Here is a 24,108-nt window from a genome sequence, read left to right on the forward strand (position 1 = left end):
TTGATGGCATGAAAGAACTCTACATAGCGATGCCTTTTACGCGTGTTTCAACGTCTGTTTCAAATTTGGTGTCGATCAGACCGTTTGCGATAGAGATCTGAAGGGGGAGATTCCCCTTCCCCCAGTAAAAACTTTGTCTGAAAAAGCCCATCGAAAATAAGGTTGATGTTTTTCATATTTCATCTGTCACGAACTGTATTGTATTCTTCATGGACGTCAATGTTGATTTGATATCCATATATTCAAAACTTGCAATAATTTTTGCATCTAGCTTATATTTATTTCAACTATATTAAAGGATTTGACATTTAGCAATTACTCAAATCACCAATGCAGCTTTTGTTAAACTCATACCTTGGTTAATTTGTGGAAAATAGGCCCCTAATATTATTTTATTTTTGGTGTGTTTTGTGATTATATGTTTATGATTTTCTATAGAAGTATATCTTATTTTGATATTGTTCTCTTTCTTAGGTGATGTGTTGGTAGCTGTCAACAAGAAATTGGTTCTTGGATGCACCCACCAAGACGTCGTTACAATCTTCCAAGGTATCAAACCAAATGATAGGGTAGAACTGGAAGTGTGTAGAGGATACCCTTTACCCTTTGACCCTGCCGATCCTAAAGCTCATATAGTAACCTCATATGCCATTGACCCCAACAAAGTATCCAATCAGAATGGCCTTGGGAACAAATCCAAATCGCTCGGTAACATCCGCAACCAGAACATTCCACCCGACTACATTCCGAACAACTTGGGACCAACTGGAGACGATGCGGTATCAAGGAGCAGCCACAACAGCAGGGAGTATCCCTACACTCCGCCCACCCAGAGGCGGAGTCACGGACCCTCCGCCAGAAGAGACACCAACCTCAATCGAATGCCTCATGTCAAGTCTCTTCCAGATCTCTCTCACAAGCAGCAGCAGGGTGGAGAGGCGAACACCCAGAGAGCAAAGACGCCCACCCCGTCACTCAGCAGCCATCCGGGATACATGCCAGGGTCACCCATGATCAGTGACAGGACCAGTTTATCCAGCGATGGAGGGCCGGCAGAGAAACATGACATAGTGTTTGTCAAGAGCAACCAAGGATTTGGTTTCACCGTTGCTGACAGTCCTCATGGACAAAAGGTGGGTTTCAGTGCAGCCATGTTCAAGGCAATATATACAAATTTGCCTTGCTTGTGTAAATTATAAAAAAAATTACAAGGTCTTGAATTGGATATGTAGTCGAGGGCTACTTTTGGGGCCTGTTTCATGCAACTGTTGTAACTTTGCCATAATGGCAACTATCATGGTAACAGGACTCGGCAGCCAATCATGATCAAGATTTCCATGGTAGTTGCCATAATGGCAAAGTCACAACAGTTGCAAGTTGGTCAGTTTCCAAGAGGATGGGATTAATCAGTTTATATCATCTAAAATTGGTATACCCTATCCTGTCCAGCATCAGCTTTCATTACTTCTCACAGAGTCTGGTGGTGGGAAATTATTGATAATCTGTCCATCTCTCTATGAAACCTCAAGATATACTGACAGTGTAGTAAATGGATAATATCATGTAGAGAGGTTGAATCTTCAGTAATTATCAGAGCTGACTTTCATGAAACAGTGTAGTGGTCAAGAAAATCATTGACTTACCATTCCTTGACACCTTTAATACTCTGAGTACTAAAACATTCATAAATTGAACGGTTCAGACTTTTTTCTTGCCAATTTTGACTGCTTGTACAAATATCTTGGTTTCATTATTGGAGCATTTATTCTTTGTTCGAAGTACAGTCGATGAGAAGTCATTAGTATGCTTGCATGTATTTATTAGCTTTGCTTGATGCATCATCAGAAACTAGTCAGCTAGCATTACAATATTTTCAGTTGAGAATCGAGGGCTGTATTTTACATCATACATGTATTTAGAATTTTAGATGAACCTTTGCAAAAACCAATGTTATTTTTTATTGCCTAGCCCACAAAATGAACACTAAAATACCCTTTTGAACACTAAAAGCATCTAGATGAAAATACTTATTCCTCCTCATAACACATATACTGTAGTTCATCTTCTACGTAGACAAAGCACTATGAAGGTTACAGCAGCGGAAAAAACAAGATCCTATGTGTGGTACATGTAAATGCTTAAAATGGATAACCATTTATTATTATCAATCTTAAAATTGTAGGTAAAGCAGATCCTGGCTCCTCAAAGATGCAAGACTCTGAGAGAGGGTGATCTCCTGGTAGCCATCAACCGAGAGTCCATCACAGACCTTCCGCATAACCAAGTAGTTCAGAAACTCAAAGACTGCCCTCAGGGTCAGGATACTGTCATTACTGTGCAGAGGGGAGGTATGTATCCTTTAATTTTCATATTGTAAGGGAGATTGATATATTTCCAATGCCATTTTCTGTTCAGGCTATGTTGATAGTTTTCAGAGGATGATTTTTTATCAGGATTTTTTTCAATCAAAGTATAGAGAGTTCAGGAAGAAAATACTGAATTCAGTTTGAATTCTTCGAAAGAATCTTTCATATAGAGCTCCTTTGGAATTATTTTTTGATTTTGTCAAAAATCTTGGAAGAAAAGAAAGGATTATATTCACATTGACATTTACTTCTTGTGAGTTCCAGAAACGCAAAGTGCTTTGGGGTTCATAGGGCTTGACCTCTTGTGTACAGCCTGGACTTTGTTTCTATATCTAACATCCATTTTGAATCATGCTCCCACAACAGTTGATGATCAAGGAAATGATAAAATGATTCCCCATCCAATCGTTGGCCAAAGATTTGCAGTTTTTGTGTTTTATATCATTTACATAATCGTTGAACCTAGGTATTTTCATTTGTGAATGATGAGAATTCCCACTTGGTTTTAGTAATTCATTTGATGATTATCCCTTCAGTCCTTTGATGAATAGCTGAATTATTGATTATTTTTGCATAAATTATTTTAACAATTGAAAAAATGAAAACATGCCGGAGGGTTCATTTTGTATCACTTTAGCTGTTTTGAAAAATATCTAAATTTGAAGCCCCTACCTCTGGTCTCGTGATCAAATAATTCTGCATAAATAATGGACTGTAAACCTGCTCATGTTAAATGTATGTGGCCTTATCGATCTGTACTTCCCAATTTGGTGACAATCTGTATTTTTTTCACAGCAAATTAAAAGTTAGTTCATTATCAGTATTTTGATTCAGTGGTACATTATTATTGGGAATTTGTTCTGATAAGTTTTTCATTTTGGAATATGCAAGTGCTGTAACCCAGAATTTGATTTTATTCATTGTGATTGAAATAGTTACAGTAAAGCAGGTATTGTGTATATTTATCTTATTATCCTTAAAAATGCAAGTATTGTAGCCAATTTGGTTTTTGGTTTTATTAAGTTTTCAACATAGTTAATCTTTTTACACTCTGAAATGCAAGCTCTGTTACAAAAAAAAATGGATTTTATTAATTGTTTTAAAATAGTTGGATGTACTTTATATGTGTGTCTATGTACACTTTGAAATCTGACCAACATAAAAGGAGAAACATTATATATGGTTATTTTGATAAGTTTGAGTGTAGATATAGGGCATGGTAACAATCATGAATGAATTCATCATGATGTATGTCTTTACACCCCCAAGGTGATGTATGCCGAAGGATGATGGAGTGTTGAGAAAATATCATACATCTTGAACAAAACCATGACACGATTCTTTTCATTGGTGGCTCCAATGCTGCCTCAAGTATAAAGAAAAATTGCGGAAATGTGAAAACTGTGTTGCTTTGGGAGAGTTAAGAATTTTATTTTGGGTATGCGTATACTCTTGAGAATAATGTAGATCATTATTCTTGCATTGTGCTGCTGACAGGAGAAGTGGTACATATTTGCTCACATCATTCCTAATTGTGTAGAAAGTATAAATAGATGATTGTCTTCAGCATCGATGAATCAGGAAAGAGCACAGTAAACATAAGAAACATGCAAGTTATTGAAAATTTTGACACTTGGCTTCCCATAATTTTAGACATATTTTAGACTGTGGTCTAATTTAAACCTGACTTCAAAATACGGGCCTATGTGTATTATACAATGATGCTGAATGGCAACTTTGGATAGCTTAAGAGTTACCAGTAATTGTTGGTCATTGCACCTATCCTCCTTAAGCACGACTTTGTTTCTTCCTAATTCTTTCCAGAAAAAAATCTTTCTTAAGGAAGATCTGCTCTAAAATATTCAGTACACAAGAACTACTGGTACTGAAGTATTTTAGAGCAGATCTTCCTTAAGAAAGATTTTTTTCTGGAAAGAATTAAGAAGAAACAAAGTCGTGCTTAAGGAGGATAGGTGCAATGACCAACAATTACTGGTAACTCTTAAGCTATCCAAGTTGCCATTCAGCATCATTGTATAATACACATAGGCCCGTATTTTGAAGTCAGGTTTAAATTAGACCACAGTCTAAAAAATGTCTAAAATTATGGGAAGCCAAGTGTCAAAATTTCATTAAGTTGTATGTTTCTTATGTTTACTGTGCTCTTTCCTGATTCATCGATGGTGAAGACAATCATCTATTTATACTTTCTACACACTTAGGAATGATTTGTGAGCCAAATGAGGTGAAATATTATATCTCTACTGTTAATGATTTATGTAATAATTGGCTATCCATACTTAAACCACAACTTTAAACCAGAGTTTAACTTAAACTTGACTTCAGAATACAGGCCATAGATTCTACATTTATAGAGCTGCAATTTGTCAGAGTAAGAGCTAAGAAAACTATGAAAGAACTCACAAAAGTTTGACAGGTAATGTTCTTGAAATGCATTTAATTATACTTCATTAGAAGGACTGCAATATTCACAGTTAAGTGACTTTCTAGAAAGTTTTGTTGAGGAGAGTTGGGTGGGTAGATGTCATTTTGATTTCAAGGGCAGGTCAGTATTGGGGGGCAGAGAAATCGTTTGTAAGCCATGTGTGCCGCTGATTTCTACTTGGAGATTACTGCCACATCAAAGGGAATAAATGAGATCAGAAATGTTGTTTATTCACTCGAAGGAATGGATTCATGTCATGATGTCAGAACATGGGAGATTATGACAATCTCATTAGCCTTGACAACACGACAGGGTTATTCCAGTTTTTACCATGACGGAGCTTGTAGCCATCACACCTGCTGTCCTCTAAATGAACCTTGCTAAGATTCTCAGATGATTATCCTTCATATACATGATGGAATGTAGAATTATTCTAATTTTTGGAAGAACAAATACATCTTGCTTGAACTCGAATTCACCCTTTATCTCCTCCAGCTGGAATTGTGGCCATACAGCATGATGGCTACATGTGGATGATGATTTCAAGTGATAAAGCACTGATGATGAAGTTCACTAGTTATAAAACTGTAATGCCGTTATTTCACTGATAGATAAGATCATTTGATTTGATTGGCTGATAGTATTAAAATTGTGCAATCGTTATCATAAGTCTTTTATAAAACGGGGGGGTGTTTCCCGGGGGGGGGGGGGGGACTAGATCAAAAAAATGGTAGGGGTGTGCCGCTGGCGAGGCAAAAAACGGGGGCCTTGGAGCGGGCTTACTCTAAAAAGGAGGGTCCTCGGAACGGGCTTCGGAACTACAAATGTTTGTGAAAACGGGGGTCCTTGGAACGGATCTCCAGCGTGTGAGTGCATATATATGCATCCCTATGCAATCGTGCATGATGCAGCTAGCGCGGCCTCCGCTGGGTGCGCTCGTGCTAAGGCGATGGTCAAAAAGCGCTCTATGGCCGCTTTTCACCAAAATTGCTTTCTTTTTTCTCGATAAGAAGAAAATGCTATGCCTTGGAGCGCCTTACTTTGTTCTTTTTCTCAATAAGAACAAAAATGCTATGCCTTGGAACGGTAATTTTAGTGTAAAAATAGGGTTCCCCTCCGCGGACATACCCACTATGTGTTATATACTGAGTGCCCCCCCCCCCCCGGGGGGGTGTTTCACAAAGATTTAAGTGTGACTTAGAGTCTCACTTAAATGCCTAGTTTTGTGCGTTATAAAATGCGTGACTGCACTGGTCAGATCATGCCAAGAGGACGCGCACTACTGCGTGTTGCTCAATAAGATTACGCGTTGCATACATGTACGCATGGGCATGTGCGACTCAAATTCATCCTTAAAGGGGAGTCCAACCCAAATAAAAACTTGTTTTTATAAGAAAAAGAAAAATCAGACAAGTTGATAGGTGAAGGTTTGAACAATATTGGACAAACAACAAGAAAGTTATGAATTTTTAAATGTGTAAATATTGGTGATCACTTTACCCATAGAGACTTCAAATTGGCCGCATATGTGATGTCATAGTGATGTAAGGCAAGGACTACTCTTCCATGGACTCCAATACATATTATGGCTAAAATGTCATTTTTCCCAAAAGTTTTATTTCAAATTATATTTTTCTTTCATGAGGACATAAAACAATATACTACCTGAGCTATATTTTGATTACTGCCCCGGGAATGGGTACTTAGGAGAAAACCACAAATCCCTGATAATAAAGTACATGGCCTATGGGAAAGTTGTCCTTGCCCCTTGTCATAATTTAATTACCCAGTTGCCAATTTGGAATCTACATAGTATTAGTGATTTCAATTTTAAAGTAGCTATAACTTTCTTACTGCTTTGCCGATTTCTTTCGAAGTTTCACCATTCTGTTTAATTTATTTTTCTCCTTCCCAACACAACTGTTTAAGGCCAAGGCTGGATTCCCCTTTAAATCTTTGTGAAACACCCTTCCCCACTGAACCCTGGCGTGTAAGATGAAGAAAAGTTCAAAATATTTTCTTTGCTTTCATGAATGAAATCATTTCAGAGGCAAAGGATACCGTAGAAGATTTTATGATGCAAATTTCCTGAATATGTAAAGGTTTTTATTTCTCTTTAATTTTTACAATGGTTTTGTTTGAAGGAATATTGAAAATGAAATGCAGAGAGAGAGTGTACACCAAGCTTGACCCATCAGAGAGATGTTTGGGCTGTTTTTCAGAAGTGCACTAACTGCACTGTTTATATACATAGGTTTATTTCCAATTTGTCCAATTTCCAACTCGTCTACTATCATTTGGTCTACCATTGGTTCGTCCACTATCCACATGGTCTAATTGCCAATTTGTCCACTCGCCATTTCCTCTAATAACCAGTTGGTCCAATAGCCATTTAGTCCATAAACCATTTGGTCTAATTGGATATGTGTTAATTGGGCGAAATAAACTGTAAAAGAAATTGGGTATTAGACTAACTGGTTATTAGACGAAATGGTGAATAGACAAAGTGGTTATTGGACCAAATGGTTATTAGACGAAATGTTGATTTAAGGAATGGCATTAGACTAGATTAGTGTAGACTATGTGATGGTGAGTGGACGAGTTGGCAGTAGACGAATTGGCAATTTACCAATATATGCAGTGAAGAATGATGGATAGGGAAATGAAAGGAAAAGAACCAAATTTTTTTTTATTAAGGATTGAAGATATGAACATGAAGATTTGACAGCGTTATGGTCTTACCACAAAGCCATTAGCACCATGGTGTGATACAGAGCCCTCTGGAGTGCAGATTGCCAGTGGGGAGCCTTGCTAGTTTGGGATTAAAAAAAATATTTTGTCTCTACTAATTACCGATTTTTAAGAAATCGGCTTTATTGGTTCTTGACTCCCCAAACCACTGTATGGAATGACAAAATCATTACTCTTTTTATGACGAAAGTATGAAACCCCAAGCCAGGCATCCCTGCAACTTATATGAGAGTTAATATTCCTGTTGTTTGTAGAATAAGATTGGACAAAGTGCCATCTACTATGGGGTTAATGTGCAGATGTTTATACAAGATAGCTTGCACAATTTCAGTCTTTGTAAAAGGAATAATTTTGCATACTGCTACAGAGAGAAAAAAAAAGAGAGCCGTGCATTTTTTATGAAGAAGTGAAAATAAACATAATACAAAGATGATAATCAGCCCTATATATAAGGAAAGATGGAAAGAAATAAAGAAAAACGAAAGAGGGGCAGATAGGCGAATGTAAGAAGAGATGTAGAAAGAACTGGGCAGAACTGCAACCAGTCAGCATATACTTGTGTCTCGATTTTTGCATTGGTTTCAGCTAACAGCAAGCATGTAGAATCCCCATAGGAATGCTTTGCGGTCCATGCCTTTATCCAAACATCTCAACTTCATGACCCTGCCTCTAAACCTTCTCATCACCTTGACAAAAAATCTTTATGGATGCCATTCTTGATGACCCATTGACCTCATACTTGTTTTGAAAGTTAGACTTCAAGTCCAGGCATTATTGATGCTGATAAACTTATTCTAATTTATGATGTTTCATTATATATTATCCCATTTTCCATTTTTTTTCTCACTGCATTGGTCTATTTTATTGACTGAAATGAAATAAGTTGAAATGGATGATGTATAACAAATACAACAATCATGTTGTTGAGACACAATTAATGAACTCGGGTTAAAACTCGATTAGCTGTCAAATTACAGGCCTACTTTGTTATGTTTTTTTAGCAGTTTTGCAAAATTTATTAAAATGGATATTAAAGAATAAATACTGAAGTCTGAAGTGAAGATAAGCTGCATTCTTTAAGACTTATTTTCAAAGAATTTTTGTAAAAATAGAAATCAAATGAAAGCACTTATTTATAGACCTACCATATTACAATATTCTCATATTCACTCATACATGTAGGCCTACTTACTAAAATTAATACTTTACCGATGTGATACAATCCGGGGGGGGGGCACTTCCATTCACGAGTGGATACCATGCGCGACCATGGGGTCTCGAAAAGCACCCTAAACACATAATTTCCATATTCTGAAAATGCACCCCTTAACAAGTATTGGCGTGTGAAACCCTACCCTTAAAGTAGACACACGAAGAAAATTTCACGAAAGTGATGATTATAGACAAATTATATATGGATGGAAAGGTATTGTCTTTTTATACACAAATATGTCACTAAAAAGTCTTATAGATGTCGTGGAAATGCAAGAAATGAAATTATTAGACACCTTTCTCAGCCCCCCAGACCGACAATCACGCAGCCGAAAACGGTCGAGAATAATGACGTCACACAATCGACGTGCTCATCATCTCTCTGTGCATCATGCACTGAATCACCTTACTGACCTGTTCAATATCTTCCGAATATACCGTTTTCTTGATGTAATGTGATATTCAATTTTTGTTTTCGACAACTTCAGACCAAACGTGAATCAGAACTGTGTTCCTTTGCCCGTTTTTATTGAATTGTGGACTGTAAAGACCAATTTTGTCCACTGCAGTCGTCATTGTGTTGCTCCACTCTGAGTGAGTGAGTCGCTGCCCAAATAATATAAGTAGAGAATCTAGGCCTAATCAAGAACTTGAAAATCAAAAGCAGCAATTAAGAAGTAAGATTTAATAAATAAAGGACTGAAAAGAACCTCACATGAAAATAAAAAGAGAAAAAAGAGCTGATAGGAATGGGGAAGGAACATAATTAAAAAAAAAAAATCCAGAACCAAAAAAAAATCAAAGAGTTTCGAACCTGGATCCCCGCACTCATAAAAAAATTGCGTGCGAACAGATTTGTCTACAGACCATGTCGTTATATGGTCCGTGTTCATAACAATATATGAACAAAGTGTGTTCGCTGCTGTTGCCTCGCAGCTTCGGCAATCCAACTGCAATTCCAATCATTTCGCGATCATATATTGCCGTGTTTTTTTGTGGTTCCTGAACTTGCTACGTAATTAAATTTCATAATTTTTATTCAGTTGTGAAGACGAATGTCTATGCTTTATATTGATAATAATATCAATGTGGTGCAAGCATGATTTCTAAGTGAAAATATGCTTTGTTTATTCACGTATATTTCTTGAAAACAAATAATTTTTTCTAAGCTAAATATCGGTTACCAAAATATGTTAAATGTGCATTTCATTTTACTGTTCAGAAAATTCAAACTTTTATCTATGTAATAAGACCAATCTTGAGAGGAATAAACTATTCTAAGAGCAAAAAACGCTGATTGGAAAGATCGTCTTCAATGGGCTGCTGTCAGCTCAGCTGCTCACTGCTCGTGGTGTGACGTCACTCAGCTGGAGCTCGCCAGAGGACGGACGAAGGCAGAAATATGCCATGAAAATAAGTCATTTTTGAGAGCTGATTTCTGCAAACTCTCATCACTATTTTAAAAGGTGAAGTTATATATCTGATTAGTAATACTTCCCCTTTACAATGATGACTAAAAAAAGTCATTATATAATACTTTTGATTCTTCGGTTGTCTACTTTAACAAGTATTGGAAACAAAATGATACTCTTGGCAAATATTCCCTGAAATGAACCCCTAAACAAGTACAGGAATGTTTTATTGTTGGTCCTTTCGGTCGTCGGCTGTACCCTTTTTGGTTTAGTACGACCCACCTACACTTTGCGCAAATCGGACTCTAAACATGAAGTGTTGGGGCAAAAAGGACATCCTTTATAAAACATTTAAATTTTGTTTTATCATACCCGCAATTCGACCCTAAACATGTAATTTTCTTAGCGAAATAGATACCCTTTTTTCATTATTTTTGTGTTTTTGACACCCTTATCACGTTACGTATGTAATGTGCCCTATCGTGAAAAAGACATCCTTTTTACGTTTTTTTTTTGGTCGCGCATGGTATCCACTCGTCAATGTAAGTGGGGGGGGGGTGCTCAGAAGTTAGTGAACCCCACCAGAAAATGAACATTTTCTATGATTTCAGATATTTGTAATTGTGAAGGTAGGTGATAAGATATTACATTCAATTAAGTTTGTTTGTCTGGGCTCGTGGAACATTGTAGTATTGTTGTCTACATTCAGCACTCGGCATGAAAGAGCACTTTTTGAGCACAGGTGTACATGAATGTGCAATTATGAATTTATGCATGAGATTCAATATTTGGAAGTACATATCTAGATTTAAAATGAGTCCAACTGCCTGTCCTACAAAGACTAGCCACCCACCTCACTCGTTCTATCAACACTGAATAAATGCCCTTTTTAGTTTGGCTGTAACTGAAATCAGGTAGAAAGAGACAGAGCAAAAAAAGGAGAGTGAAGCGAGTAGAACTTCATCTCGTATGACTCCATGTAATGTGATGCCTGCGATCCCGAAGTAGTATCAGGGCAGGCGAAGGGGTGAAAGAGAGAGAGAGAGAGAGAGAGGGTAAGAGAGGAACAGGAGGGCTAAAACCCTCTCTGCTTACCCCCACCGGGTCACGTGGGAGGCAAAAAGAATCAATTGTAGGCCCGTGCTGGAGATTTGGGAGGGCCGATTGTTTATGTTATGTGGGAAAAAGAGCTGCTACAGCGGCACCACCCATGCCCACCACCATGGCTAATATTCTTCTCGATCCCGTGTTCGTTGCAGGTCTGCTGAAGCCAGTCCGGGGGCTCAACAAGCTCAACAAAAACAGTCCAAAAGTGGTGAGTGTATCCTACCTTCATTATACTTCTAGATATCGTAGATGAACAAAAGTGAATTCTGTTCAATGTTAATCATTTTTTTTTAATGTGTTTTCCCTTTTGTTATTGTGCATGAAGGAGAGCTGCAATAGACGTTCTACTTTGATCGATGAACAGGCTTAGTCCTACAACATTGTTGGAGTAAACTAAACTAAATAAACTATGAAATAATGGAAATTTAAATTACAGATGAATTTACCTGTGTTGCTGTTTGTATTGTACAGTATGCGTAGGCTTATTGTATTTATGCATTATTCAAATATGTTTATGTTGATAGGATTTTCCATTGTTATTGTAGGGGTTAACACTTATAATTTTTGTTTTTGATAGGTTTTATCAATTTCTTGTAAATATTATCACATTCCATTTGTCAACAACATGCTTGTATTAAGTGATTAAAAAAATTCTGCTCCCTTTCTTTTCCAATTGATAGAGAGATATGTTAGTCGTGTACATTTTCTGCATTAATCGCTATTTCTAATTTTTGGACCTTCGTCGAGGAATCTTTGCATTACACGTTGCACTCACTTGTGAGGGTGATTTCTAAGGAATCTGATGTCTGGCCCTTTAGTGTAATAGCTGTTTAGTCCTGTTTTCAACTGCCAATTCTCTGAAAATTCAAATATTAAAGTCTTACATAATATCTAGTGTACTCTCAAAAAGCTACATACAAAGATTATTTCCTAAAATTTAAGCCAGTTCCATGCTTTGGAATAGGTTTCATATCAAAAGAAAAGCAAAAACACAGATAAACACAGCCCTATACATTTAAAGTGTCATGTAGAATCACAAAGTTTGTCCTATGAAACACATTTTCTTTTCATATCCTCCACATCATTACTGTTTAAGGGTAGACACATTTCTGGGGGGGGGGGGGCACTTCCATAGACGAGTGGAATCCAGGTGCGACTATGGGGTTTCGAAAAGCACCCTAAACAAGTATTTTCCATATTCTGAAAATGCACCCCTTAACTAGCATTGGCATGTGAAACCCTACCCTTAACAAGTAGGCCTATTGCAAATGAAATGTTACCCTTGACAAGTATTCCCTGAATTGACCCCCATAATCAAGTACAGCGATATCAATTGTTAATTCACGGACGTCGGCTACACCTTTACTTTATACAGTGGGTTTAGTTCTTCCCCACCTACCTCAACTCGGACTCTGAACACGTAGTGTTGGGGCAAAAGTCCTTTAGAAATTCCTTTAGAAAGCATTTAAGTCTTTTTTAGACCCTTGCAAATTTGATCGTAAACACATAAATTTCCTTGCAAAATATATACCCGGTACTCCTTTTTTATTTTTGTGTTTTTGACACCCTTATTATGTTATGCATGTAACGTGCCCAATCTTGAAAAAGATATCCATTTTACGTGTTTCTTTGGTCGCGCCTGATATCCAGCAGTCAATGGAATTGGCTCCCCCGGGACACATTCATATAATCTTGTAATGTATTGGAATAGTGATAGACGCATTTGGGGGGATTTACCAAATCTAAAGACAGACTCGAAGAAAATCTGGTTTTGAAATTATAGAAATAATTTTGGCTTCATGTACACCCACTCAAATATCTTGATGGGTTTGGAAATTGGAATTAAAATTTAGGGAGTTGATCTGTTTTAATAAGTTGTAAAAATTGTAATTTTACCTTGATTAGGATTTTATGATATAAGAAAGCATACAAATATATTTTAAAAAAAGTATGTCAACCGCTCAACTTTTCATAAGACCTGTCGAGTGCCAAAGGATTTACTGCAAATTGCCATCAACCCCCAAATAAATATTTTTGTTAGAATTTCAGAGTTGGAATTTGATAGACAGATGACATATCTACATGTTTGCAATCTTTGAGATATGATCAAAATGTCATCACCAGTCCTTATAAAAATAGAATTCAATTATCTGCCTCTTTTAAACTGCACTTGATAAATCATTTATGCAAGTCTTCTTGAACCTGTTGGGCGTGGCAATTTTACCTCATGATCAGAGGGATGGATATATGTGACCAATATTCCCACTGTTGATGTAAGTTGGTTTTGTGATAAGCAACATCATGCCCAATAAAAAAATCCTTCCAGTTATATTTTTAGAACCTTGACTTTCCAAATAATTGTGCTGTTTCAAGTTTTGTTTTTGACAGCCCATCTTATGAATATCCATAAAGACATGCCCAGAACTGTTTCACCGGAATAATGCAAATCTTTAAAGTGCAATAACTTTATTTGTTATCCGATCATATTTCCATCATTTTGCTCTATGAATTTTACTCCATTTATTGAGATTATCTCCAGCCTGGTCCATCCCTTTAAGAGTGCACAGTGTAATACGAAGAAAGCCGAAATGAACTCCTGAAAAGGAGTATCATCTCTGCCATCTAATCTGATAAATCTGAGATGTAGCTCTTGCAATGAGGGTCTTGAATCTCTGTGTGGGTTTTTTTTATGTATATTTCTACGTACATGTATCTCAATGCATTCAGTAAATCCCTCGCAGGAATAATGTTCTTGAACCTCCACTTTTTTTCCTGGAATGTATTATGTAGTTGGTTCAACATGTCAAGGAATATGTGCATGGGTATTTACAGCACACAAGTGTTCGCATATGATTGTACATATTTCAGGCCCTTATTACTGGAATTTACAATTGCTGATGATTTATAGGAATAAATCATCCAAGTTTTAAGAAGTTTTATATCATATAGGTATGTCATCATTGTTAAACAGTTATTTCATCGTTATTGTGAAACATGAAACGGCATGTCTCCTGTCGTCAAACTTGAAAGGCAGCATGTTATATTATACGTAATTGGGGAAAAAATGGAATTGTTTATTAAATAACAAGCAACAACCAATTATTGCATGTATATTATCATTTCTCAATAGATTCAATGCAGAATACTATCATTCAAATTAAATACTGTTATGGGAAGATTCGTACCCACGAAGACATCTAAGGGCACCAGAGCACATGAAAATGAATGAATTAAATAAGAAAAAAGGAAACTAGCTTAAAAGACCATTTGGAAATGGCATACTAGTACTAGTATTTGGTCTAACTTCAAAATAAATCTAATAAAAAGCAATAGCTTGAAAGCTATACCAAATAAAAGTTGTGTCCATTATCCATTTTGTAGAAATATGGATGGAAGTTGCAATGTGAACAGTGTAAATGAAATATATAACAGTACAAATAAATGACAGTGGGAGCTGCCTGTAATGTAAACCATGTGTAATGGAACCATGACTGTATGTTTACCAGGTCATATGTTAGAACCTTTCTCTTTTACTATCTTCAAATATGATAATATAACCTGATCTGGCCTGCTCCATATGGAAATGAAAACCCCCAGGTATCATCTTTCAACACTATTCAATAGGAGCAAGGGAATTCTATATCCAAAAATATGAAAATGACTAGAAAAATGTGAATTCAGTCCCAAGAAAGTCAGAAATTTAAGTGCATATCAGAAAAGGGGAACTGACTGGGAAGGCATGTTTTCAATTTTAAAAGGCAATTGCAGGAATTCATATGAAATCACCAGATTTTATGAGATTACCCTTGCATTACTCTCTTTCAACTGGTTGTGGTTGAATTATAAACTGTTGACAGCCCCCCCCCATCGATTTAGAAAATGGTTCAAATAGTTCACTTTTTATCGACACTGTGCATTGAGGCCAATGTACACAGATTTGAAAATGAGATGTGTAGGCCTGAACAGAGGTTTATTTTAGTGTTAGTAAATATTATAGCTTCTAACATTTGAAAAAGGAAAGTTAATACATCGTTTAATTGCATGCAAAATCATTCCACCCCCTCCCGTATTTGGGAACTTGGAAATTCAAGCAAAATGTGCAACATTAAAATGAATATATTCAAGTGGTGAACAGATAGTTTATTACCATATCTTACAAAAAAAAGGTCAAGATTTATGATTCATGATACCATCTGAAATGGCAACTTCACATGACAGTTGCAAAATCATGCTCAAAATGGGAGGGAATTTTAATAATGTTGCGTGGAATTGTGTATGCCCACCAGTATCGTAAAATATAGGCCTGTGATTTAATACAAGAAATTATTAAAAGTAGATCAGTAAATGGAATTTCGGTAGCAAATGTCATTCTTTCTGTTTTTTCCTCCAATCAACCCCCCCCCATTTATTGATAAATCCTGATTTAAAAAAAACACATAAATATCAAGTAAACTATCAGCCATATGTTGCTATCCATTTTGGATAATTAAGAACCATTCCTGATTTATATCTTTTCATCTGTTGATAGACATATCGTAATAAACAAAGCCCAATTTATTGGAGAGTAGCTAGCGAAGGTTTATGTTTATCACCTGGATTCATCCAGGCTTGCTTTATGCAGCTCCCAGGGCTTTGAATATTAAAGCACTTACTACAGTTTTGAACATGAAGCTTCAGCCTTGCTAAAAAAATACTTGGTAATATCCTGTGATATTCCATTCATGTTTCAGGTAATATCAACATGTAGTAAACATTATGAAGAGCATGTAACGGTTTCATTTTGGCCTGTGCGATGACCCCGCATGCATTGCACGCTGTTTCCTGTATAATGGCTCATTGACGGCAGTGCTTGGTAAACTTGTCTCAAAAGAATTCTCAAGCGCTGTTAGATATTTCAATGCCAAGTTGCCAACTAGAATCTTATTTTTCACTTTCCATTGGTTTGATATTTAAATGGAGGATTAAAACTTTGTGGCAGATTAGTTTTACTTGCTAGTGACCAAGCAAAGTAATAGAGCTGTACCAAATGTGGAATTCACCTTTAAGCGAAAGCATTGATAAAGACAGGGTGCGCTTTGTCCCCCCATCATTAGAGTGGATTAGTTGTAGTCATGTGAAGGACTCTCGAGATCAAACTTCTTACCAATCCACTTCAGATCGCCTCTGCTGCCATTTTCATGCCATTTTACATCCACTTGGACATTATTTTGGAATTACTATCTTCCAGGAAGTAGCCATCTTTGTCCTGTAATTTTTAGAAGCGGTATGTTCTGTTTACTGTGCAAGTGAATTTTCTTCACAATATCTATTTTAACGTTCGAATTTTGACAGTGACACACAAGGTACAGTAGTATTGCACCCCACATGCAAGACTGCCTTGTACAATTGTGTTGTATCATACTATCATGAAGTTATCTTGTCTATGACAGCTTTGATTTTGTTTGATATTGATTAAATAATTACATCCATGTTGAGAAAACAGAATCTTCATGAAAAATATCTGACCATTGGTTGACCCAAAGCCCCCCCCCCCCCTCTCTCCTGTCAAAATCAGGGAAAAGGTCTGTGTACTTTAATCAGTATTGATAATTTTTATCATAAACAAAGTCCTCATTAATCAGACAGCGAGCGAGCAGAGAGTATCATCGAGGTGAAAGCGTGTCCGTCTGACCTTCGTTCTAGTGTAACAGACCTAGGTGTGTTTACCGCGACGCTGTAAGCTAATTCTTGCGACCATGAACATGCATTGATTGTTTAGTCTCAAGGATCAATACCAATCCATATTGATGTTGAATAGGATACTGCGGGAAGGTGATGACTGTAATACAGATCTCATCGGTTGTGATGTCGAGTGTGGTGCAGGTGATGATAAATGTCACGATATCATCGCAGGAAAGGCCTTTATTCTGTTTGTCTAATCTGGCAAATTGGAGCCCTTCGTGAATCTGAATATTGATTGGATAAGGATTGGAGCAGATCCCAGGTATTTCCAAAGAAGTCTGTGTGTTATGATTCTGACTTACATGATACATGCTAATAATAGTAGGCTGGTGGTGGCATGCATTACAGAAATACCACTGGGCGAGATTTCCTACATGTACATATACAGTCTATCATTGATGTTTGATTCTGTTGCTTGCTACCTGGACTTGGCAGACCATGCTCTCTGATGATGGGGAAAAATGCTCGACCAATTGTGTGATATATTTTCTTGAAATTCCTCATGTGTGGGATTGAGTTTTAGAAAACTTTGAGAACATCATCTACTGCATTTGGTTAAACTGGTAATTTTCTGAACAATTGCCTCATGTGTTAAAGAAGCAGCCTTTACACTCCTTTGATGATACACTCTACCCTGCCTGAGTGACCAAGGATCATCTGATGTACTATGAATACATGACTTTGTTTTGGAGCTTGTATCAATGAAAACATATTTATATATTTTCTTCCTTGAATGTTTTTTATCATCCACCATTCATTTCAATGTACTGTATGAAGTTGTATCATTGAAGGATAGACCTACATATACAATGTAAAGCAGCATGATCTATCTGTGTTGATTCATACCTTTAAAATGGTATTGTAGGAGAACTGAGAAGCCACAACCAAGGATCTTCAAACTCCTGCTACACCTTGAATATATTTAAACATTTTATTTGAATGCAGAACTCAGCCCATTGGCTTTGATCCCTCCATCTTTTAACACTGGACCGTTTCTGCAGCAATCCTAAGGGATAGGCCTGTATTATTTTTTTATATTGTTTGTCTTTATTCAGACATTGTCCCCAGAGGAGAAGAAAGTAGATGAGGAGAGATTCGGTGACTTGAATGGCAGCAGGCAAGATGGTGAGTCAGATCTTATGTTTAGATGTTTTCTTGAACTAAACCCCTCAAATATATTTTGGAAATCTGAGTTTGGCCATTAATTTCTCCCATCTCCCAGTTTTACACAATGCATATTTGATATCATTCAAAAGATCATTTAATCCTCTTTAAAATGATACCATGCTTGTTATGATCATGCCATCACGAAAAGGGCAGGATTCAAACGTGTTGGATGATGTCTGAATTGAAAAGCTGCAAAACAAGCAAAAATAGTCATGAAGGGCCAATAAAGAACATGATTATTTTGTCTGTGTCAATAGAGATGAAAATCCATTAAAATCAAGCCCCTGCTTCTTCATTTTTGATAGTTGTGGTTTATGTAACTAGTGATGGTTCTGCGAGATAACATGGTTTGAGTCGTGGTTTGAAATACCCATGCATGTTTGTTATGTGAATGCTAGTGTGGAGGTGTGTTTGATTCCATGTTAATGTTGATGTTAAGGTGCATGAAAACCGCTGAGAAACTCGCTCATTACCACGAAAAAAAGAACAGTGACTTTCAATATTGTGTAATTTTACAACTTTTGAATTTTGACCTTGCCCCACATTTCAAGGCACTGCACCTCCATGTGAAATGTAGGGTATAATTTTAAAGAGGATTAAATGTCACCCATTGATATTCACTAAAACCGAGGAGTTTATATTTTTATATGTTCAACATGTATCTGGCCCCTTTGACATACTGTAAATGTAGCTATAAATGTGATGAGGTGTTGTAAGTAAGGCCATAGATAACTTGCCAGAGATCAGTTTCTAGTTCAGGTGGGTGTTTCATAAAAGCTGTTCGTAAGTTAAAGTGATTGGTTTGACTTTAAAAAAAATCTGAGCTAGAAGGTCACACTTGTCACCTGTGTATGTGATATGTTACAAAAATGAAGCCCAGAAAAAATTGCGTTCGAAAATAATTATTTAGTGCTTCAAAAATTGAAATATAAAGTGAACGGAAACACCATCTTCATTTCTTCCCATACACTTATGTGTACTATTTAGGCGTCTATAAGACGCCTATTTACAAAATCGGGGTTTGCCTTGTAGTTTTAGCTTTTCATTCTCAATAATGGTTGTTTTCAGTGTTTATTAGTTCTAATACATGCACTTGTACACATGTTTCATCTTGGTTTGAGAATTTTTTAAATCGGCTGCTCACAAAGTTAAACGATACCTTTAAGAGGGACTTTAAGATTGACTGGAGATCCTCTTTTGTGGTAAATGGTATATTCATTTGCGATAGTTTGGCACATACGAAAGGTTCACCAGTTGCTCTTAACTTACGAACAGCTTTATGAAATGCCCCCAAGTCTCTTCTGTAAAAATGTCTTCTCAACCATTAAATAGAAAACAAGTCACCTTATTGCAGAATTACTCTTACCCTTCAATATTGCCATCTATTTCTCCTCTTTAATACAATACAAAACTGCAACAAATGTAAAGAGTAATGATAGTAGTACTAATAGTAATAATAGTAATGATAATAATGATAATAATAATAATAATAATAACTGCAACTATAATGATTACAATAATAGTATCGACATCATGGTCAATGTAGAGTTGTGGATTTTTTATATGTGAATTATGCTTCAAGTAATAAATAAATAAATAAAATAAAATGACCCGACCCGATACTTTTACTTATTTAACAGTTTTAGAATGATGGTAATGATAATTACACCGAATATTCCTTCTTGTTGTTCGTATTTCAGCAATGATCTCGTTATACTCTTTTAATCGTCTTATGTATAAGAACGAATGTATTACGTGCATGCCAGTATTTTGTATTAATTTTGTCTCTCCTTGATTATGTATATTTGTAATTTGTATGTTTGCATGTAAACAAAATGAATTTCCATTAAGTTGGACAATAAAACATTATATATATGTTTGGCTTGAAAAGAAGTATACATTTAAAAAATTCCTATGTGGTTACCTTTCTCTTCTGAATTGCATTATATCAATCACATTCTGAAATGGGTTCGAATCAGTTCTAGAAAAATGCTACAGAGACAATCATATAATAATTTATGGTCTTTATTCCTCTCAAAATAAATGGGTATCAAATCGTTTTTAGCTGAAGCTAGAGAATGGGTGAATTCTTGCTCCACCCTTTTGGGTCATAGGGTAATCTTGTCTTTGAAAGAAACGCTCATTGTTGAGGTCTGAATAGTCATTCTTAGTATGTGATGAAGATCTTTGATTTGATAAGAAGTAAGGAATGTGTCCCAGAAACGTCTCCCAAGAAGATACCTTTATTCGTTTATTGAAGTTTTATTTTCATCAAGCCGTAATGCATTATGCCGGCTTTTGATGTCAAGATTTTGATCATGATTCAAAGAAACATGTATCAAAATGAACGTGACAGGTTGGTTTAGAAGAACTCATGGAAACAAGTGACTTCATATATTCTAGGAAATAAATGATGAAAGTAAAAGTTCTTTCTGAGGTCATTTTCAGACACTCATTTTTCCCATGATGCATTTTACCTTTTTTGTAGATGCAGAAGAAGACAGAGCAAGTGTAGATTCAGATCAAAAGAGAAAAACTGATATTCTTGTGGACGAAATGAAGAATAAACTGAAGAAAAAACCTCCCGCTGATGTCCATGATAGACATGAGAGAAAGCCTGTGAATGGGGACAGTGACAGATTACATAACAATTTAGATGCGGACAGTGGGTCAGACCGACACAGTGATCACGATCGATCACATCATGACCGGGAAGTAGAGAACTATAACAGCAATAAAGACAGGTACAGGGGGCGAGACTGGCACGATCCCAAGCGAGGTCCGCATCGGACAGCGGACCGCCCTCACAGCCGAGCGGAGCTTGACAGGCGGTCGGGTGATAGGCTTCATTCAGAGCACATCCCCAGGCCGCAGAGCAGTCGACCTGATCAAGGAGGGAGGTATATGAATGGAGACTGGAGTGGGTCGTTGGATCGCAGGAGACCTCCTGAACACAGGAGGGGTGTGGAGCCCTCACATATGGAGTATGACAGGAGAGGGAGGCCAAGTGAATCTGGGTATAGCAGGGATCCAAGTCGGGATCCAAGCAGGGAGCCATCAGAGACAGACTGGAGCCCTGATATGAGGAGACACGGACCGGGGATAGACATAGAAGACCTCCGGATGATAGGAGAAGTGAGTCACTTTATCTTATACTTTTGTTAAATCTAACTTTAACACAAAGACAGTTTGTTTGTGAAATCTTACTGATGAAATCTAGTGTTATGTATAGATTAAATTTCAGAGCTGCACGATAAAAGTGTGGTGAAAGATTAAGCTGGTGGCAATGACAAATAGAAGGTAATAAACGTAATAAAGATGGGGAGGATTGTAACATCCTTATTGATAATGATTGTTGTGAAAGTGTTGATGATGCCGCTGATGAAGATGATCATGATCATAATGATGAAGCTGATGATGGTTAAGAGGATTATGAGGACAGTAGTGTTGTTTATGATGCTTATGGAATACATTTTTCCTCTTTTACATCAGGACCTGAGAACGAAAGGAGGAGTTCATCACGTCCCAGGCATCCGTCATCTGGAAGCGACCGAGACGACAAAACCATTGAATCTACTGTGTTCCTCAAGACGAGAGACGACGCTGGCTTTGGCTTCAGAATCATCGGTGGCCATGAAGAAGGATCTCAGGTAGGTGGTCTGCTCATGTTCTTTTCAAATTATTTCTTGTATTAAACTGTATTAGGAATTGAATGGGTCTTGTTTTTCTAGTTGATCTGACAAAAAAACTCTTGTAGGTACCATCATCAGTGGCTGAGTGACTGCAAGGGTTGCCACATCGATATCAATAAGAGGCCAAACAAGTACTCCAAAATGTCTCAAAATGTCAAGTGCGCACAGAGTTCCATACTTTTTCTATTGTATGTGTATATGTGGAATACTTCACACGTTGGTATGGCCCAATATACTATTGCTCACTTGGAGTACTTTTCCTTGGTGTCAAGGTCGTGAGTGCAACAGCGCACTACTGCATGTAGCTCCATCCAGCTTATTGCCAATTACAGACTGTTGATCTATTATACTCTGTTGGCAATCAGTAGGGGGTGGGTCATGTCTCACATTTAGGGTAATGTTACAGTCTTCTTTACCTTAACCCTGATTCGTTCATCACCTGTAAATGCCCTGGAATTCTCCAGGTGTCCAAGGGGGGTGCAGGATGAAAGATGGATACTCCTGTTGACAAGCAGGAGTTGTTCACCTGCCATCTTCACAGATCCAACCATCCCTTCTCCTACTCTTTAATGTAACTGTTTTTTTTTTTTAGGTGTCCATAGGAGCCATCACTCCTGGTGGAGTTGCGGCCCAAGATGGCCGGTTACAGACGGGCGATGAACTGCTCTATGTGGACGGTCAGACAGTGGTCGGGTCATCTCACAAGAGAGTGGTCACCTTGATGATCTCGGCTGGTCGAGCTGGAAGAGTTTCTCTGGGGATAAGGAGGAGAGTGGGAGGTAAGTAGAAGAATGCTGTGCCAGAATTCTCTTAAAGTGAGTCGATGCAAGTAACTGTTGTACTATTCTGGTGCATTTTCCTGCTAAATTGCAAGATTCACCAATTTTGTTAAATAAAAACAAATGGAATACTTACTTAATTATGATGCCTTTGTTTTAAAATGCAGTAATAATGATCAAAAAAGGCGATAAAAGATGATGAATTATACAGAAAATGAAGTACCACTTATTTTCATGTATATTTTTCAAAACGTTTATGTTTATGTTTACTTTTTTAAATTAATTTATTATTCATTTATAATTTTATTTGTTTCTTTATTTTTTTTTTGGGGGGGGGCATTGAAATAAATGGTATTTTCATTGGAATGTCCTTTTACTCTATTACATACAGCTGCTCATATCTTGATTTATATGTTGTGTTAATAAAATTCTTTTGAGGTATGTTGGTTGGCTTTATATATTTTCAGCTGTTATCTGAAATTTTACTTGGTTACGTAAAAAACTAATTAAATACCCTATTTGATACTCCAGGTCTGAATCAGCCGAGTGGAGTAGCTGGATCCCGCCCTGCCTCCCGTCCCCTCAGTCCTGCTTCCCCGGCCAACAGGAGATATCCTTACGAGGTCAAGCTTCATCGACGAGAGAATGAGAGCTTTGGACTGGTGGTGCTATCCTCTACTCTCAAGACTGGATCCAATATTGGTATGATAAAGAGTCTCAAAAAATCATGACAAATGGAAATTTAAGGAATGTATTTACATGATAAAAGGGGCAGGTGCTCATGTGTAAACATTACAAAATCACATATTTGAGGGTTTTACATTTAAACGTTTGCAGGTTTGTCTTATTTATCGCCAACGTGACTTCCCATGTAAATCTGAACATATTGTTTAGATAATTTCAGTTTTCTTTCAGTAATCAGATTGCCAAACGTGGAGTTATCTCCATTTTTTATTGTCAATAGTTGAAAAGGACAATTATTAAGAACACAAATGAATTTGGATTTAAATCTTAATGTGTTTGCAATGTTAATCATATTTGTTCCCAGTGTATTCCATACCTTGTTTTGGTAACACTTTGCATGCCTTTTATTAGAACTTAACCTAAACTTTCTATCAGGGTATATAGTGCATGGTGTGTTTTATGGTAAAATTGTTTTTATTATCCAAAAAATTACCATTGAGTTGAATGTGGTGTTGATCATTAGATACAACAAATTATTTTGTCTGTATTTGATATTTTAAAAATCTGATTAAAAAAGTAAAACAAATGTTTCATTGTATACATGAAGATGCCATTAGATTCTATAGGATGAATATGATGAAAATGCTGAAATTTGATAAAGAAAATGTATGCCATTTTTGTTTGTGATTACAGAAAGAAAAATATATGAGCATATGGTTATGGGAATCATCACTCTCCAAAAAAAATAAAACATAGTGGTCTTTAAAAAAA

At 36.7% G+C, this 24,108-nt stretch overlaps 1 protein-coding gene across 1 annotated transcript in view; it reads left to right on the forward strand.

Moving 5' to 3' along the window:
- LOC121411853 (membrane-associated guanylate kinase, WW and PDZ domain-containing protein 2-like) overlaps nucleotides 1–24,108 on the forward strand; it is an 85,761-nt gene that overhangs the window by 50,986 nt on the left and 10,667 nt on the right. The window contains 9 exon segments of the mRNA XM_041604732.1: nucleotides 475–1,133; nucleotides 2,183–2,348; nucleotides 11,447–11,502; nucleotides 18,071–18,140; nucleotides 20,671–21,279; nucleotides 21,282–21,317; nucleotides 21,675–21,832; nucleotides 22,467–22,653; nucleotides 23,185–23,355. Coding sequence (XP_041460666.1) covers nucleotides 475–1,133; nucleotides 2,183–2,348; nucleotides 11,447–11,502; nucleotides 18,071–18,140; nucleotides 20,671–21,279; nucleotides 21,282–21,317; nucleotides 21,675–21,832; nucleotides 22,467–22,653; nucleotides 23,185–23,355 — 2,112 coding nt within the window.

Source organism: Lytechinus variegatus, chromosome 3 (assembly GCF_018143015.1).
Source record: "Lytechinus variegatus isolate NC3 chromosome 3, Lvar_3.0, whole genome shotgun sequence".
NCBI classification, from domain to species: Eukaryota; Metazoa; Echinodermata; class Echinoidea; order Temnopleuroida; family Toxopneustidae; genus Lytechinus; species Lytechinus variegatus.